Raw genomic sequence first — 18,256 nt, 5'->3', positions numbered from 1 at the left:
GCACTGGTGGTTGGTGTGCACGTTTGTGAGATTGGGGCTGGAGCCAGGCACTCTGATGCTCTGTGGCCAGGTTGACAGCAACGGTGGCATTGTATTGCCCTCCCCCAAGGGAAGGAACCTGGTTGCATCTCTAAACTGAGGAGTCGCCTCATCACGATGCTCCACTATCCATCCTGCAGCTTCCCCCTCTTTCATCCCTTCTGCTACTGTCGAGATTATTTCTCTGTTGGAAAGTGGGGTAAGAGCCTGTTGGGGCATTACAGGTGGGCCTGGAATTGGGGGGGGGGGTGTCAATCCCTGGGTTGACCCCTGCCCAGTTATCTGACATGGTGCCATCTGCTGAGGGAAGGCAGGTGCCCACTGGCAATTCTCTCATCCATGATCTGGGAAGAAAGCCCATCCCGGTGGTGCTTGATTCACAAGCTGTAGCCCAAACATCAGTAGTTGGCTAGGGGGAGGTGTGGCCCAAGCCCCTTTCTACTGGCTGGATTGATTTCCCCATGTTGGTGGCCAAGTAGGCAGCTACTGGTATCTCTCCTATCTATGATCTGGAAAGGAAGCCCACCCCGGTGGTGCTTGATTCACAGGCTGCATGATTGTTCTAGCATATGCTGAGTTGATCCTGTAAATCAGGTCAATATCCCACCAGAGCTGCTAGCTCTATCCAATCCTTCACCCATGTTATTGTTACTGCTGATTCGTAAAGATCCCAATTTGGTAATGCTAAACCTCCCCTCTCCTTGCAGTCTTGCATTAACTTTAGTTTAATCCTCGCTTTTCATCCCTGCCAAAAAAACTTAGCGGTTATTTTGTTTAATTCCTGAAAGAATTTTTTAACCAGATTAATAGGTGCGGCTTGCAACAGGAATAAGATTCTTGGTAAAATATTCATTTTAATTGTCGCTATACGTCCCATGAGTGATAGTTGAATATTTTTCCAATTTTCTAAATCTTTCTTTATTTGTATCACTAATTTATTATAATTATCGTCTTTAATTGTGGAACATTTTCCGACACCCAGATCCCCAAGTATTTCACTTTCTTAGTTATTTGCATTGTGGTTGCTACTTCCAGTTCCTCTTCTTGCTTTTTTGTCATGTTCTTGGTTATCATTTTTGTTTTGTCTTTATTGATCTTTAGTCCTGCCACTTCGCCATATTCTTCTAATTTTTCAATTAATTTCAGGCTGGATTCTAATGTGTCCTCTAGAACAAATACTAAGTAATCGGCATAGCTTGGGCCTTATATTCTTCATTTTTGAGTCTTAAACCTTTTATTCCCTGGTCTTTCCGAATTTCATTTAATAAATTTTTCAAAGTTAATATAAACAGCAAAGGAGGGAGGGGACATACCTGTCTGACTCCTTTTTTATTTCAATCTTCTCTGTTAATTCTCCATTCATCAGAACTTTGGCTGTCTGATTGTTATAAAATCCTTCTATCATTTTTATAAATTTTTCTCCAAATTTCATCTCATCCAATAGTGTTATTATAAATTTCCAGATTACGTTGTCAAATGCTTTTTGTGCATCAAGGAAAACCAGTACCATTTTTTCTGGGTGCGCCTCGTAATACTCTATTATATCTAGGATGATTCTCGTATTATTTTTAATGTGTCTGTGAGGTAAACATCCATTTTGGTCCGGGTGTATTCGTTCATTTAAAACCTGTTTAATTCCTCCTACCATAATTGCTGTAAATATTTTATAATCAGAGTTTAGTAATGAAATTGGCCTGTAGTTTTGAATTTCTTGTAGGCTGGTTTTTTCTTTTGGGATTAGCGATATTATTGCTTCTGTCCATGATTCAGGTATCTTGGCTTGTCCTAAAACTTCATTAAATATTTCCACTCCTAGCTCTTCCAATATTATATTATATTTGTATAGCTACACCGGTATTCCATCTGGTCCTGGGGTTTTATTATTTTTCTGGTTTTTCAAGACTAATTCCACTTTGGCTAACATTATTGGCCTATTTATCACTTCCCTTTGCTCTTTTGAGATTGGTGTCATCTTTTCTGTGTTTAAATAATGTTTAATTTTGTTTTCCTCCATACTATCTTGTGCGTATAGTTTTGTGAAGTATTTATGAATAATACGCTTCTTTTCTTCCGCTTTGTATTGAATTCTTCCCTCATCATCTTTTAATTGATATATCATCCTTTTTTTTCTCTTTCATTCATTTTTTAAAAAGAATTTTATTGGTTTTTAAACATTTATGGGAAAAGGTAAAGGGGTGCATAGAAAATTTTGGCAGCTCCCACGCTAGTGATAGAAATCCCTCCAAATCTCACAATTTTTACAATATTAAAAACAACGTATAAAAGATAAGCAAAAAACAGAATCTTATTCTATGTTGTATCAACTATGTGTTCAATCATTTTTCCTTTGTCACTTTCTAGTATATCAACAATTACAAATATTTCAATACCTTTATTTTTGTGACCTGAGCCTTTTTGATATTGCTCCTTCCTCCCTGTCCCCAGGTGGAGCCACAGCCCCCCCTTCATATCTTGTACCTTGCTACCCTTTTCACTACCTTCCCTGTGTTCGTCCTCTAGAAGAGAGAAATGTTCTTAATGAAGGCTTCAGCCTCTTGCACTGTATTAATTCTAATTCTATTTCCCTCCCAAAAGATCAACATTCCCTCTGGCAATAACCATCTAAACCAAACTGCTTTATTGTATAATTTCTTTGATAAGGAGGAATACTTCCTCCTTCTTTCTCTTATCTTTTTTGGAATTTGCTTAAGAATGGTGATTTCTTCATCTTTATATTTTAGTGGTCCCTCCCTTTTGGCCCCAAGCATCTCTTTCATTCTTCAGTTTGTATGCCAGCCATAGTCCAGGTTTGTTGGCTTCTTCAAAGTAATTTTGTCTGGCCGCTTTAATTTTCTGTGCTAATTCCTTTTGAGTTATTAAGAGATGATCTTATGTTTTATCATCTCTCTTCTTTCTTTTTTAATTTTATTCTTTGAGTCTTTCTGTAGTTTATCTTCGGCTTCCATAAGTTCATTTTGCATACATTCTTGTTGCTCTTTTTGTTTTCTAGTTTTTCTCGCCATGTAGGCAATCGTAAGGCCTCTTGTGTATGCTTTCATAGTGTCCCAGAGATTTTGAATTGAGGTGTGTTCTTTTTTATTTGTTCTAAAAAATAATTTTAATTCTTTCTCCAGCATTTGAGTGTATTCTATTTCATTTACAATATTTGAATTCATCATCCATCTTTTTCTTCTTCTTTGACCTTTCCATCTTAATTTTATTGGATTATGATCTGCCCACTCATTTGCTTATATTTCAATTTCGTCTACTTGATTGCATAGACAGATGAAATCCAAGCCATGTCAATTCTTGATAGGGACTGGTGGGGGATCGAATAAAAGGTATATTGCTTTCTTGTTTTGTGCCCTTCTCTCCAAATATCATGTAATTTATATTCCACTACCACCTCAAAAAAGGATTTGGGTAGCGTATTTTTTTTGTTTTATTTTTCTTTTTGCTTTCATAATCCATTTTTTAATCCACTATTGCATTATAATCCACAATTAAGCAAATATTTTCATATTCTAATTCGTTTATTTTGTTGTGTAATTTCCTATAGAATTCCTCTTGTTTCTGATTTGGTGCATATATGACTATTAATAATATCGGTGTTTCTGTTGTCTCTAATTCAATCATTAGCATCCTGCCTTCTTCATCAGAGTAGACTTCTTTGGAGTTTATTTTTTCTTTTATATAGGTTGCTATCCCTCCTTTTTTAATCTGCTAGTGCTGTATATAATTTTCCTAGTTTTTTTGTTTTCCAGTAAGTTCTTGTGTTCCCTTTTAATGTGCACTTCCTGTATACATATTATATCTACCTTCAGTTTCTTAAGTTTATTAAACATCTGCACTCTTTTTTTTGGTGCATTCAGTCCATTCAAATTTATTGAAATAATTGTTATTTCCTGGTCCATCTTTAGATGAGGTGTTTTTTGTTGCTTCTGATTTGTATCTGACTTTTCCCTCTCGCACCCTCCTTTTCTGCTCTCTCTATTTCTTGCCTCTGTTCTTCTTTCCTGTTTCTTTCCTTGTCTTCTGATGTTTCTTCTTCTTGACTTCTACTTTCTAGGTCCTCTTTACTTCCTTGTTCTTCCCATGTACAATACTTCTCATAGAATTCCTGCGCTTCTTCTATATTCTCTATCTTATACCTTTTTCCTTACCAAGATTCCAGTACCCATCTGTACATTATTTTGTTTTTATTTAACTGATTTGTTAAAAGTTGGTATTGTCTATGTCGTTCACAAATTCTCCGTGGAATCTGTTTAAGCATGATCAACTCTTTTCCCTGGTATGTAATCGTCCCTTCTCTGGTTTTTTTGTATATTTCATCTCTAGTTGTTTTTTTTTGGCAAATCTTACGTGCACTTCTCTCGGGAGCCTATGTCTTCTGGCATAATTAGTATGCACAATGTAAGCTTCATCGATATCCCCTATCAACTCTTGTTTTTTTCTCTGTAGAATTTCAGTGAAGATTCCAATCATTTTTCCTTTCAGGTCTTCCTCCTTATCTTCCGGTATGTTTTGGAATCTTAAATAGAATGCAGCTCTTTCATTTTCAAGTCAAATTATTGATAACTCTAATTCTTTATTAACTTGTCTATATTCTAGCTCCATTTTTGCCATCTTCTGATCTGTTTGTTCTATTTTTGTTTCGATGTTCTGGATTTTCTGTTCATTGATTGCTAAGGCATTCTGTATCCTTTCAATTTTATCATCCACGGTTTTGATATTTCCTTTCAATTCTCCCATTTAATTTTTCATTTCTTCATGATTCCTCCTTGTCTCTTCATGATTTGTAGCCGTCACTTCTTGGTTTTTCAATAGTGTCTCTTGTATCATCTGGAGCATCAAGTGCATACTCTGCATTGTTGGTGCTGGTCCTTTTGTTCCGCCTTTCTCCAGCCACAATGCACTCTCAATTGATCTTTGATTTGAGGAGGGGGGTGTTGCCGAAGTCATATTGGGTGTGTTTTTTTTAGTAACTTTACTGAAGTTGCCATTCTTATCCCCCTATTTATCCTTGCCCACAATTGCATATAAATTCTACTTTATTTCTACTTTATCAGCAATATCAATAGTATCAATAATTATATATCTCAATATTTAGCAATAATTAATCTTCCTTAATATCACATTTCAATATCTAAACATTCCTATGTATTATTCCATTCTATTTTTGATCCTTAATTATTATATATCCTAGAGTTATATATCACACTGTTATCTTAAACAAATAGATGTCTCTCAATTGCATCAATTATATAGGTATTCAATTCTAGTACTTAGTTTCTCTCTATGCATATATATCAGCTTATGTCACTGTTAAGTTTTCTTGCATCAGATTTCACGGTTCAAATTTTTGATCCACTAGGTGTCACCCTCTCTTCAGTATCACTGTTAGTGTCAATTAGTTAATACAACAAGTCCAGCATCAAAGGAAAATAGAGGGGTGGGTGGATAACGCAGCCCTCTAATCGTTCCAAAAGAACAAGAAGAAAAAAAGTCAACAAACAATCTGTTAAACAATCCTCTCTGTGCTTTCCAAGTCTTCTCAGCAGTTACTATGTCCTACTCCTGTTGTCCATGCCGGGTTTTCGTTCTCCCTCTGGCCACTTTAGTTCAAGTTATTTACGCAGTCAATTCCAACTCAGTGATTCTGCTCTCACAACTTTTCAGCAAAAATCTGAAAAATCTCCTTCCCAGAGCCTCCTTCTTTCCAGCTCACCCTCTCTGCCAATTTTGAGTTGTCCTCCTCTTCTTTGGGTTGTCAATAATAGTAACAGATGTCTCGATTTCAATTTCTTTTTCTCGCTCTGCTTCCTTCTTATGCAGTCGCCATCGCTCTGGTCCTGACCAAGTGGCAGGATAGATTCTTGTCCGTTTAGTGGATTTCTCCTACCTGCTGGCGGATTTGCCTTATCACCCCAACGTCTTCAGAGTTTCCCCCTTAATCTGCTGGTCACTTCAGGATCCACAGCGCTCAAAAATGAGCCCAAACGAAGAAGTTAGAGTTAGAGGTTAGGAGAGCTCCCGTCTCCAAGCACGATGACGTCACCACAGGAAGTCAGTAGAATAGAATATTAGTGTGCAGGCCAAAGATCCCAAAAGGAACTGGCTGCAGGCCTGACATCCAGAAGATTTAGCTGATCATCCCTGATCTACAAACAAACCAATGTGTCTAGCTTTTCTAATGGTTTTAGATTGTGCCATTAATATAGATGAAGCAAAACATACGCTAAAAAGATAAATTTGAATAATAATTTATTGTGTACATTCAGACATGAGCCAGCTTTCTTGAGCCATAATAGCAATAACAATAGTACTTATATACTGTTTCACAGTGCTTTACAATCCTCTCTAAGTGGTTTGCAAAGTCAGCATATTACCCCCAACAATCTGAGTCCTCATTTTACTCATCTCGGAAGGAGTCTGAGTCTACCTTGAGCCTGGTGAGATTCAATCTGCCAAACTGCTGGCAGTCAGTAATCAGAATAAGTAGTCTGGTGTACTGCACTCTTAACCACTGCATCACCATGGCTCATAAACTTGCAATCAATCAAGTTGAGTGTGGGAATATACAAAACAGACATCTACATTCAAATTGAACGATTCATTCTACAGCAAGGATTAGTAGCTGCAGATTTATATCTGTACCTAATTTCAGGCTTAATCCTATGTGGATTTGAATGTAACTTTAGGAAGCTATCAATTTGGACCAAGAGTAAGAGCTATTCACCCCTTTCCTTATAAACTGCTGCATAGATAAGAAGAAAGAGAAAGAAAGAAAAAACTAAGAACAAAAGAGGAAAGAGGGATTGTCGGGGGGGGGGATGGATTGACTCTCATTGGACCCCATTCATCTATGTTCCAATTCCATTAGCCACTGGAGCAAGACTCACACCAATATTATTCCTGTGAAATTCAGTGGGTAAAAGTTGCCCACTTCAATTCTACAGACTGAAATTGGATTAGCGGTTTGCCAAACTTTTCTTTTTTTGAAAGAAGCATTTGCCTGTCCAGTTTAAATCTGAACTACCTCCTGGCTCAGATGCAGCAGATTTCCAGCACAATTATTATTGAAAATAAATAGTGCAAAGATATTTGTGCATGAGAAGTACAATGGAATTGGAAGGGGGAAAAAATCAAAAGTCAAAGAACAAAAAACAACATTCCAGAGGCAGGAATCAAAACTTCAGCTCCTGCTGTTATAAGAAACAGGTTAGTTATTAAATTTATTGTTAGTTATTAGTAATAAAATAAAATAAAATATATATATAATTCTGCACTAAGATTACAAATATTTGGAAGAAAGAAAAACATTTCCTGCTGGTCATTTTGCAGAGATTAGAAAACTCTCACCGAATCCTGGGATTGCACTCTAAAATGTGATTGATGGGTGAGATCAGAATAACATTCAAATGCAATTTTATTCCTTTGAAATAGCATTAAATCTAATTAGGATTTTTATTTTCTAGTCGTATATTTCATAATGTGATGTTAAAATTTAAATTAGGTAACCACATCTGGACAATTTAGAAGTAAATGATTTAGACAGTTTGGAAGTACACACTTGCACACACACACACACACGATTTGACACAAAGTTTTGGATCTAGCCCTGGGAGCCCTCTCTGCGGGCAGGTGAGCCATTACCCAGTACGCACGTCTCCCGCCAGCCAGGTGATTTTTGGGTTTACCCTGCAGGCAGGCGACGCACGCACATACCATTCTCTTCATTTTCTGCAGCCCGTGCCTTCCCAGATCTCTGGAGATCCCACCCCCCAGTACTGTTTTGAGTTGTGAGGCTTTCCCTCCCTCTCAGTGCTCTTTTGCAAAGGGAGCCTTTTCCCCTCCCCAGCACTGTTTTGGGTTGGGAGGCTTTCCCTCCCCCCAGTGCTGTTGTGGGATGTGAGGCCAAAAGAGGGGAAATGTTGTGCACACATCTACAGGGTGAGCGGAGTGTGTGTGTTGTGCATGCATGCGCATGGGATGAGGGAAGCACGGGGGTGTCACATGTGGATGTGCAGGGGGTGAGGTGCATGGGAAGGGCATTGCATTATGGGTATGGGCACACGCGCGTGACAGCATGCACACACCTGCTTTGGCACCTGAGGGAAAAAAGTTAGCCAGCACTGATCTAGGCCTTTAAAAACAAAAGGGGATAGAACACAAGATATGAAGGAGGGTGGCCATGGCTCTGCCAGAAGACAGTGGGGAGGAAGCAATATTGAAAAGACTCAGGTCACAAAAGTAAGTATATTTGAAACATTATTGCAATTGTTGATATAATGTAATTGTTGGAAGTGACATATGAGATGATTGAATATATGGTTGATACAATGTAAAACAAAAAGCTGCCAATGTTTATCTCTTACTTTTTGGGTTTTTTTTCTGTAAAAGTTGTGAGATTTGGGGGGATTTCTACCTTTTGCACGATGTAGCTGTCAAAATTTTTTGTATACCTATTTACCCCTTCCCATAAATGTTTGTAAAAACTAATAAAATTCTTTTTTTAAAAAAAGAAGAATTCTATGGAAACTCCACAGAAAGATAATAGAATATGAATATGAAGAAATATGTATATTAGGGGATTTTAATGTGATAGTAAATAATGAGTTGGATTATAAAACTGCAAAGTTGAATAAGAAGTTAAGAAGAATACTGCCTAAAACATTCTTTACAATGATGGAGGAATTAAATCTACAAGATGTATGGAGAAGAAGACGCTTGAGAGAAAAACAATATACATTTTAGACACATGTTGTGGTCAAGAATAGGTATGATTTGGACAACAATAGATCTAATTGCTAAAATACAAAAGATTGATATAGAAACAAGTATACGGGCAGACCACAATCCAATAATAATGACAGGAAAGATCAGAGAAAAAAATGAGATGGACATTAAATCAAAATCTATCAAATGAAAAAGAATTTCAGCAATATATGGAAAAAGAATTGAATTTTTTCCCAAAGAGAATAAGAAGGAGGACACATCCCTACAGAATGTGTGGAATACCAGCAAGGCATATACTAGGGCAGTGGTCGGCAAGCCGCGGCTCGCGAGCCACATGTGGCTCTTTACACATTTTAATGAGGCTCTTCTGTGTGCCGGGCGCCCGCTCCCCTCCCTCCTCTCGGGCACTTCAAAACAAGCGCCCCTTTCCCTTTTTTCTTTTTGACCCACAATGATTAGGGAGGATCCTGAAGTCGGGTGGGGACGAGAAGCGAGGAGGCAGAAAAAGAAACGGAAGCTAAGCTTTCCCCCCGCCCCCTCCCAGCAAAAATCTAACCGGGGAGCCGGGCGGGCAGTAGCAAATTAGCCGATCACGCCGCGTGCATGATCAGCTAATTTGCTACTGCCCGCCCGGCTCCCCGGTTAGATTTTTGCTGGGAGGGGGCGGGGGGGAAGCTCCTTGGCCTCCGTCTCTTTTTCTCCCTCCTCGCTTCTTGGGGCTCCACCAATGGGGGAGCAAGGCCTGCCCAGCGCCAGGCTTTGGGCTAACACAGAGGTCTGCAAAGTTGGCTGTTTAAAGACTGGTGGACTTCAATTCTCAGAATTCTGGGAGTTGAAGTCCACCAGTCTTAAGAGCCAATTTTGCAGATCCCTGGGCTAATATGATTGATGCCCTTGGTGAACTTCAATTCTCAGAATTCTGGGAGTTGAAGTCCACAAGTCTTCAAGCTGTCAGGTTTGAAGACCCTGGGTTTTTTTTTCTAAAGGGTTGGGGGTGCGAGGGTCTTGCAACTTGACAGCTTTAAGACTTGCATGCTTCAATGCCAGAGTTCCTGAGCCAACATGACTGGAGGAGGAATTTTGGGAGTTGATGTCCACAAGTCTTAAAGCTGTCAGGTTTGAAGACCCCTGGGGTTTTTTTCCTAAAGGGTTAGGGATGCAAGGATCTTGTAACTTGACAGCTTTAAGACTTGCATGCTTCAAATGCCAGAGTTTATTGAAACTAAAAACAGTGTACCATCCTATGTATTTTCGGTTTTAAAAATGTGGCTCTCAAAATAAATTTCAATCGTGGTTTTGGCGAGATTTGGCTCAGTTGAAAAAAAAGGTTGCCCACCACTGTACTAGGGTAATGACTTATCTAGGAAAAAGAAACAAACAAAACAGAAAAATATGAAAGAAAATAGAAGAGGACCATAGGAAACTGGAAATAGAACTACAAAGAAACCCACAAAATGCTAAAATTAAAAATTTGATGGACCTAGAAAAACATAAATTGAATTTAATGGAAAATGAAGAAGTGGCAAATAAAGTAAAAGCCACAAGACAAAATTTCTTTGAAAACGCAAATAAACCAGGACAAAGGTTGGCGTACAAGATGAAAAAAGAGATAGAAAAAAAATCATAAATCAATTATCAGACCAAAAAGGGAATATTTGTTATCAAAAGGAAGAAAAGAAAAAAAATAGTAGAAAAATATTATAAGGTACTATAGCAGCAAGACACAGTGGAGGAGGAAAAGTTAAAACAGTATCTAGAGATGGTGGAAATACCTAAGATTCCAGAAAATTTTTTAAAGGCACTAGAAGAGATAATAACAATGATGAAAGTAATAGAAGCAATAAAAAGACCAAAAGAAAGGGCAAACACCAGGCCCAGATGGATTACCAGCAGAATTTTACAAAACACTACAAGATGTGGTAAGCAACATCATGCTAGTGTCAACGTTTAAAGCGTTTCCATGACTACTATCAACTTGAGAAAGAGGGGGAAATGCCATGCATACTTTTGGCCAGAGTAAAAGTCTCATATTTCTGTAACTGGGATGTGAATGCACATGTCCAGGATCCTGCCGTAACGTCCTGTTGGAGAGTATGATTGATGACTTCAGCCAGAGGGGAGGGGATACAGGGGTAAAATTCAGACACCATTAAGTGGGAGTTAGTTTCGGCTCCACAGAAGTCTGTACCAAGATATTAGTCATAATAAATGAATGGTTTTTTTTTTAACTTTGTCTCGAGGCTCGTAAATTAATTAGGTCAGCTCTTGAAAACTTCACAGCTAGAAGTATTCAATGAGCTGTATTGAAAGCAAAAATACCTTATTCTTGTTCGGAGGCCTATATAACTCTTATCCCAAAAGAAGAAACAGACTTGCAGCAAATAAAGAACTATAGACCAATTTCTTTATTAAGCATGTATTATAAAATCTTTGTATTGATAATGGCAGAAAGACTCAAAAGACTGTTAAGTGAATGTATACACTCAGATCAAAATGGTTTTTTACCCAAGAGACAAATTAGAGATAATATGTGAATTATATTGAATGCATTAGAATATTACAAAGTACATCCCGGGAAACAAATGGCGTTGTTATTTTTGGATGCACAGAAAGCTTTTGATAATGTAAATTGGCAACATATGATAATGCAACTGCAAATGATGGATTTTGGGGAGGGATTCGTAAATATGGTTAAAACTATTTATAAAGAACAACAGGCTAGGTGATGGTAAATGGAGATATGACAGAAAAGGTGCCGATTAGAAAAGGAACTAGGCAAGGGTGCCCGCTATCTCCACTATTATTCATATTGACACTAGAAGTTTTGAACAGAAAGATAAGGCAAGATAAAGATATAAAAGGAATGAAAGTTTAAAAAGAAGAATATAAATTGCAAGCACTTGCAGATGACTTGATATTTATTATTGAAGATCCAATAGAAACATGTCCAAAACTACTAGAGCAAATAGAAGAGTATGGGGGAGTGAAAATTAATGAAGATAAAACAAAATTTTTAGTGAAAAACATAACAGAAAAACAGAAAAGATAAATAATAGAGAAATTAGATATTCAAATAGTAAAAAAGTGAAATATTTGGGAATACAGCTGACTTCAAGATGCATAACTATTAAGGAAAATAGTTATTATAAACTAAGAAATCAAATTGATATAGAAAAATGGAAAAACTTACAGCTTACAGAATAGCGATAATTAAGATGAATATATTACCAAGAATATTATTTTTATTTCAAACAATACCGATAAAAATGGGAAAAAAGTACTTCAAAAACCTAAATAAAATAATAGGAAACTATATTTGGCAAGGAAAGAAAGCAAGAATTAATGTAAGAATGTTACAAGATTCAAGGATTAGAGGTGGATTTGGTATACCGAATTGGGAATTATACTATCAAGCAGCAGCTCTAACATGGATAAAAGAATGGATATTATTAAGAAATGCAAGGTTAGTATCCTTGGAGGGACACGATATGCAACTGAGTTGGCACACATTTTTCTGGTATGGGAAAAATAGAATACATGGTTATTTTCAGAGACACTATGTAAGAAATAGTTTATACACAGTATGGGAAAACGTAAAAGAAAAGCACTATATGGAAGTACCAATATGGCTTTCAATGGTGGAAACTTTGACACATCCGAATATTAGTAGTATGAAAAAGGTTATTAGGTACAAAGATATACTAACAGCACAGGGAGAACTAAAACAGAAGAAAGAATTAGAAGAACAAGGGATAAATATAGGATGGTTTAAACAAATGCAAATACAAACAAGATATGAGAAAAATGTATGGTTTTAATATGGAAAATTCAGAATTAGATAGGATACTCATGGGAATGGATGAAAAAAGATTAAAAATTGTACAGTTATCTACTTAGAATAAATTTAGAAGAAAAAGAGGTTAAAGAAACAATGATAAGATGGGCAAAAACTTTGGATATACAATAGAACTAGAAAAATGGTAACAACTATGGGAAAGGAATTATAAATTGACAATGGCGACAGCATACAAAGAGAATTTATATAAAATGTTTTATAGATGGCACATAACACCTGAAAGATTAGAAAATTTTTAAAGGATAAATCCGATAAATGTTGGAAATGATACCAATTGCCAGGAACGTATTATCATATGTGGTGGATGTGTAGGCATGTAAAAAGCTATTGGGTTAAAATACAAACATGGTTAGAGAAAATGACACATAAACCTGTAGAGTTTAAGCCAGAGATATTTTTATTGGGTGTTCTACCAAAGAAATATAATAAAGGAGATTCATATTTGATTGTACAAATAATAATAGCAGCTAGAATTGCATTTGCACAAAATTGGAAAGCAGACAAAATCCCATTGGAAGGCGAGGTAATAAAGAAGACATTAGACTGTGCAGAAATGAACAGGTTGACACTGAGAATAAAGGACAAAGAGGAATCAGTGTACTACAGGGCATGGGGGTGATTTTATGAGTGGCTTGAAAAAAGATATAAATAGAAAGAAAAAGGAACAAAACATGAAATAAATATCTCAAACGACACGATTAAATTAGGGAGAGGAGACATAAGAAAATATCAAAATGTAAATATACAGAAAAATAATATGAATTGACAAATGTTAAATAGCAATTATAAGAATGTGTATCTAAGAATGAATTTGAAAGGAAAAATAAAAAAATTTACACAAAAGAATATGGAGATTGTAGGATCTTGAGTGGAAGCATCGTGGCGAGACTGGTTGGAAAAATAACAGGCTCTACAGAGCCCCGTGAAAATCCAGCTGTACAAACTGCTATTGGGAGTTCTTTGGACTGGAACTGTCCTGGAGGGATGGGAAAGAAGAAGGGACGTCTTGGACAACCAAGGGGAAGGTCAGAGAAAAGCTCTTCAAATTGGCAGCAGGGGCAGCAGCCATAACTAAATGACCACTACAAAGCTGGGGCATCCAGACCAAGCTATTTGTGCTGGAGCAGTGTTGGAACAGAGTGCTGAAACAGGGTGATTGATTGGGCAACTCACAAATAAAAAGGAAATCTGATTTTGATCTTAAAAAGGGTTCCAGAATGGAATTAGCGGCTAATTAGCTTTCGGGGAAGAAAAAGGGGGTAGCAGAGGTTAAAACACCAAAGCCTCAGAGGATTTTGTCTTCTGCAGTTTGGAAGTAAAGAAATTAAATAACAAAAAGAAAGAGCCAGGGGGAAGTCCCTTTTCTTATTTTATTTTATTTTATGTGGATTTAAAACGCTTTGACAGCTATTGACAGTCAGCTGTTCGATTGGATTGCAGATAGGAAAGAGCCATCTACCGGCAAGCAGAAAGTACTACACCAGCTAGTGAAAGAAAGAAGAAAGTGAGAATGCAACTGTGAAGCGTGACCTTGGCTATAGGAAAATATACTTTGAAACAGTGAGAATCGCTAAGGAGTATCTGTTTTTGTAACATTGTTTGGATGCAACTGTTTATAGCTGTGGAAGAGAAAAAACCTTCAACTTGGACTGGACTGGACTAATGCTAAAATTGAGCAATAGAATTTGGAAGACCCTAAATTTGTAATTAAAAGGTAGTATAAGACCCAAAATTTAGAAAATCTGTTAAAAGAGTTAAATTTGTATTATAGAGATTTGGATGTATGATGAATTATTTGGAATGCTGAAAAGTGCGTGTGACATGTTAATTGGTTAAAAAAAAGATAGAAAAACATAGGGAGCACACAGACAAGAAATAGGAGAAGAGGGCACAAATGATGAACAGGAAGATAATATGGAAGAAAGAAGAATTGAAAATAAAATGCAAATAGGTGATTTCTCTGGGATTTACAGTAACAAAGAAAAAGCAGACAAAGGGGGAGATCCCCCCAAAAAGAAACCACAGAACAGTAAGGAAGGGAGGAGAACAGTAAGGAAGGGAGGAAAACTCTGGGGAAAATTACTAGAATAATAAAAGTAAATACTCTGAAGAAAAGATACAATAAGCATAAAAATAGGAAAAAGAAAAATAAGTTAGGAGAAAGGGGGAGAAGAAGAAAAATGATTAAAAGTGGAATTCTTGAGAGCCCAAGAGAAAATGGTTAAAAGAAAAAGAAAGGAAAAAAGAGTTACATTAGTAGACCAAAGGGAATAGTAGTAAGATTGTTATTGTTATGTAACTAATTAAGAAATAAAGAAATTATAATATATTGTTAATTGTAGATAAGAAATTGAAAGAAATGCTCTCTATGTTAAAATTGAATTAAAGGATATATGTTGTTTATAGTAAAATAGACTAATGGAGAAAATATGAAATGATAATTCAGTGAACTTTGAAGGGGCAATTGAATATATTGCTTATGTATTCAGAAAAAATAAGTATAAAGATGAAAAATAATGGAAGAGAATAATTTGTCTGAAAGTGAAAGAATTATGATGTAAAATGGATTATGTAAATGAGAGAAGAGAAAGAAAAGACCTGGACAACACTTTGTTTCTATAATATGTGCAAGTTTTTATTAAAAAAATAAAAACCTTGAATTTTATAAAAGAATATGGAGATTGACAACAAATCAATATATTGAAATATTGAATAATTAAGGAAAGATTATAATTCAACAAAATATGTATATTACTACTAAAAGTCTATAAGATTGTTAATTGTGTTGAATATGAAGGATATTGTTTTATTTATACTAAAATGTAACTCTGGTTCCACACTATTCACACAACGTGTTTGTAGAAAAATAAAAAAATAAAAAACTTTTTAAAAATAAGTATAAATTTAGATTGTGAACTTTTGGAGGTTTCATAATTTTGAACCATTATTAAACAAATGTCATAAATACAAAAATACCTGCACTTATTTCTACCTTTAAAGCCTTAGATGGCTTCTATTGCACACTGCCTTTCTCTGAATCATTGAATGACCCATTCTTGATCAAGGACATAATCACAATCATTGATATTGCATCGCAAATAAATAAGACTCTCTCAGTTTTTCTCTTTTAGAACATATGTGATCTAATCTTGATCATTAATATTTTTGGGGCATTTCACCAGTAACAGCCTGCTGATACTTGCATTTGCTGAAAGCATTACCTTTAAAGAAATGAAACACATAAATTGCACCACTCTTCTATAGACAAAAATCCCCCCCAAATCAATTAATTTTCAAAAATATGTTACAAAAATATGGAATTGAGATTATTGAGATATTTTTAAAAGAAAAATTCAGAAAATGTTACAATTTTATTCCTAATGAACAAATAAGTGTTAATGAAGAACAAGTGTATCATTATGTGAACCTTTAATTTACTCAAGGTTCCTACATAAAGATACCTGAAGTCATAGCACAACAACACTATATATTCAGGAGTTTCAATCAATTTAATGTGGATTTTTCTCTCTACAACACTAATAGCTTGTTAACATCATAATATTCTAATATCCACCTGATTAATTAGGAATATATTTTCTCAAATTTTCTCTAATAATACAGTATACCAATAGCACCAGAATACTACTAAATGCTTTGCTATTGTGGGTATTTACAAAAGCAGCCCTTGATACTTCTGTAATCTCATTCTCTTAAAAAAGTGTTATTACACATATGGGCATTTGAGGCACAAATGCTGTGCTGCCATTTATAGAATACCATGTGGTGAAATAGATGAAAGATCTGGACCCACAGAATGATACTGGGTGGGGAGGAGTAGATGTTGACTATGTTCTTACAGCAGCAGAGTTCATTCATAAACATCACCACATGCTCAGCCCATATCTTGGGACCAGCAATAAGTTAGACAATGCAGGGATGCAGTGGTGGAGCATGAATGATGCTGGAACTGCAGGCCACAAATGGTCTGCATTTCAGAAGTTCAAGCCAGGCTCCACGGGACAGGGTGAACTCTTGCCTCTTTTTTCTCATCTCCTGCCCACTCAGCAATTTGAAAGCATGCAATATTGCAATAAATAAATGGGCAGCTCTTCGGTGGAAAAAAACCTAGCTGTATTTACATGTGCAGAGAGCAGAAGCTGGTGTTGGACCTGGCTGGATGCAAGTCAACACAATACGAGGTGAGGCAAAGTGAGACCAGCAGAGAAGCCCAGAAGAACCAGCAATTTGAGTGCACTAGACAGCTGTTTAAGCTAATTTGCCCCTGCAGTGCATCAAGAGTAGGCACACGTGCCAAACAGAATGAACTAGCAATTTAGGCTATCAGGACTGCATTGTGTTTAGCATTTGTAGATTGCCCTGACATTGAATGCCATATGCTAAATAAATAAATAAATTGTCAATTAATGAATTAGTATATAAGTATTCAAATACATATATAATAAAACAAGAGAAACCAGTCAATTTAATGAGAGAGATGTGTTAATACAAAAACGCACTACTATAATTTTACATTATAGGAAACATTTTTACTCACCACTGCTCCACCACTTTTTGCCGTTGATTATATAGCTGTCTCCATCTCTCTGAATGTTACATTTCACATTGGTGGCATCACAGGATGCAACATCAGGTTCTAAACCGAACATCAGAATTTAGCACAACTGAAGCAATAGCAAACAGAAAAGATCTTACAGATTTTTCTAGACATCAAGGATTGCTAGGCATGGTATCAGAGATGATTTTCCAAGGAAGGAATGGTTCCCCCCCTTTCTTGCCTCATTATCGTCTCTAAATGAGGGAGAGAATGTGTGAGTGAGTGATGAGATATGTCTACTATCATTATATCTGCCATTAATTGGATTTCAGATAATTACAAAGCTTATCTATAAATTACAATACAAATTTAACATAATTATTAATTAATATAACAATTTCAATTCAACTGGCGATTAAATTAATCATTAAGAGTAATAAGCTAGAATTTATTAGCTGAAATGGGATACTGCAGGTGGTCCTTCACGTATGACAATAATTGGGCCCAGAATTCCAATAATTGAGCAAAGTGATCCCATCTCATTAGCAAATGCTAGCATTTTCCCCTCTACTCTGGAGCCCTTACAAGCTTCCAGAAGGGAAGAGAAAATATTAGGCAAGACTAGCATTCTGTAAAGCTCAGAATACTAATTTTAACTAGCATTTTTGCCAGATTTGAGGTCTGTTCTTCCAGCATGCAAGAGGATTTCCACTGGGGGAGCAGACCTCAAATCCAACATCCCGTCCTCTCACAATCTTTCTTGTTGGCTTCTCTGTTGACCTGGAAGCCAGCTGAGAAGATAGCTTTTGCAGAGTTTTAAATTTTAATGTTTAAATTTTGATTGCTTTTCTATTTATTCTTTTATGTTATATAAGTTGCCCAGGATTGCCCTGTCAGGAAAATGAGAAAATCAATTAATTAAATTGATTATATTAAATTGCAAATGACAATCACATGATTGTAGGACTCTTGGCAACTAGTTGTAAATGCAAATAGGTTGCCAAGAGCTGGAAATCTGGTCATGTGACCAGGGGGGCTACACTAATGTTTTTATGAACGCTAAAGTG

The 18,256-nt window shown here is 36.2% G+C and overlaps 1 protein-coding gene across 1 annotated transcript in view; it reads right to left on the bottom strand.

The window, feature by feature from the left end:
* Positions 1–18,256, bottom strand: part of ACAD11 (acyl-CoA dehydrogenase family member 11) — a 61,025-nt gene that overhangs the window by 19,897 nt on the left and 22,872 nt on the right. The window contains exon 13 of the mRNA XM_081971076.1: positions 17,190–17,288. Within this exon, the coding sequence (XP_081827202.1) occupies positions 17,190–17,288 (99 nt within the window). The remainder of the gene's footprint in view (positions 1–17,189; positions 17,289–18,256) is intronic.

The sequence above is a fragment of the Natrix helvetica genome (genome assembly GCF_964273705.1).
Source record: "Natrix helvetica genome assembly, chromosome: Z".
NCBI lineage: Eukaryota > Metazoa > Chordata > Lepidosauria > Squamata > Natricidae > Natrix > Natrix helvetica.
Note: the sequence above shows the minus strand (reverse complement) of the source record. Positions and strands in the feature narration are given on the sequence as shown.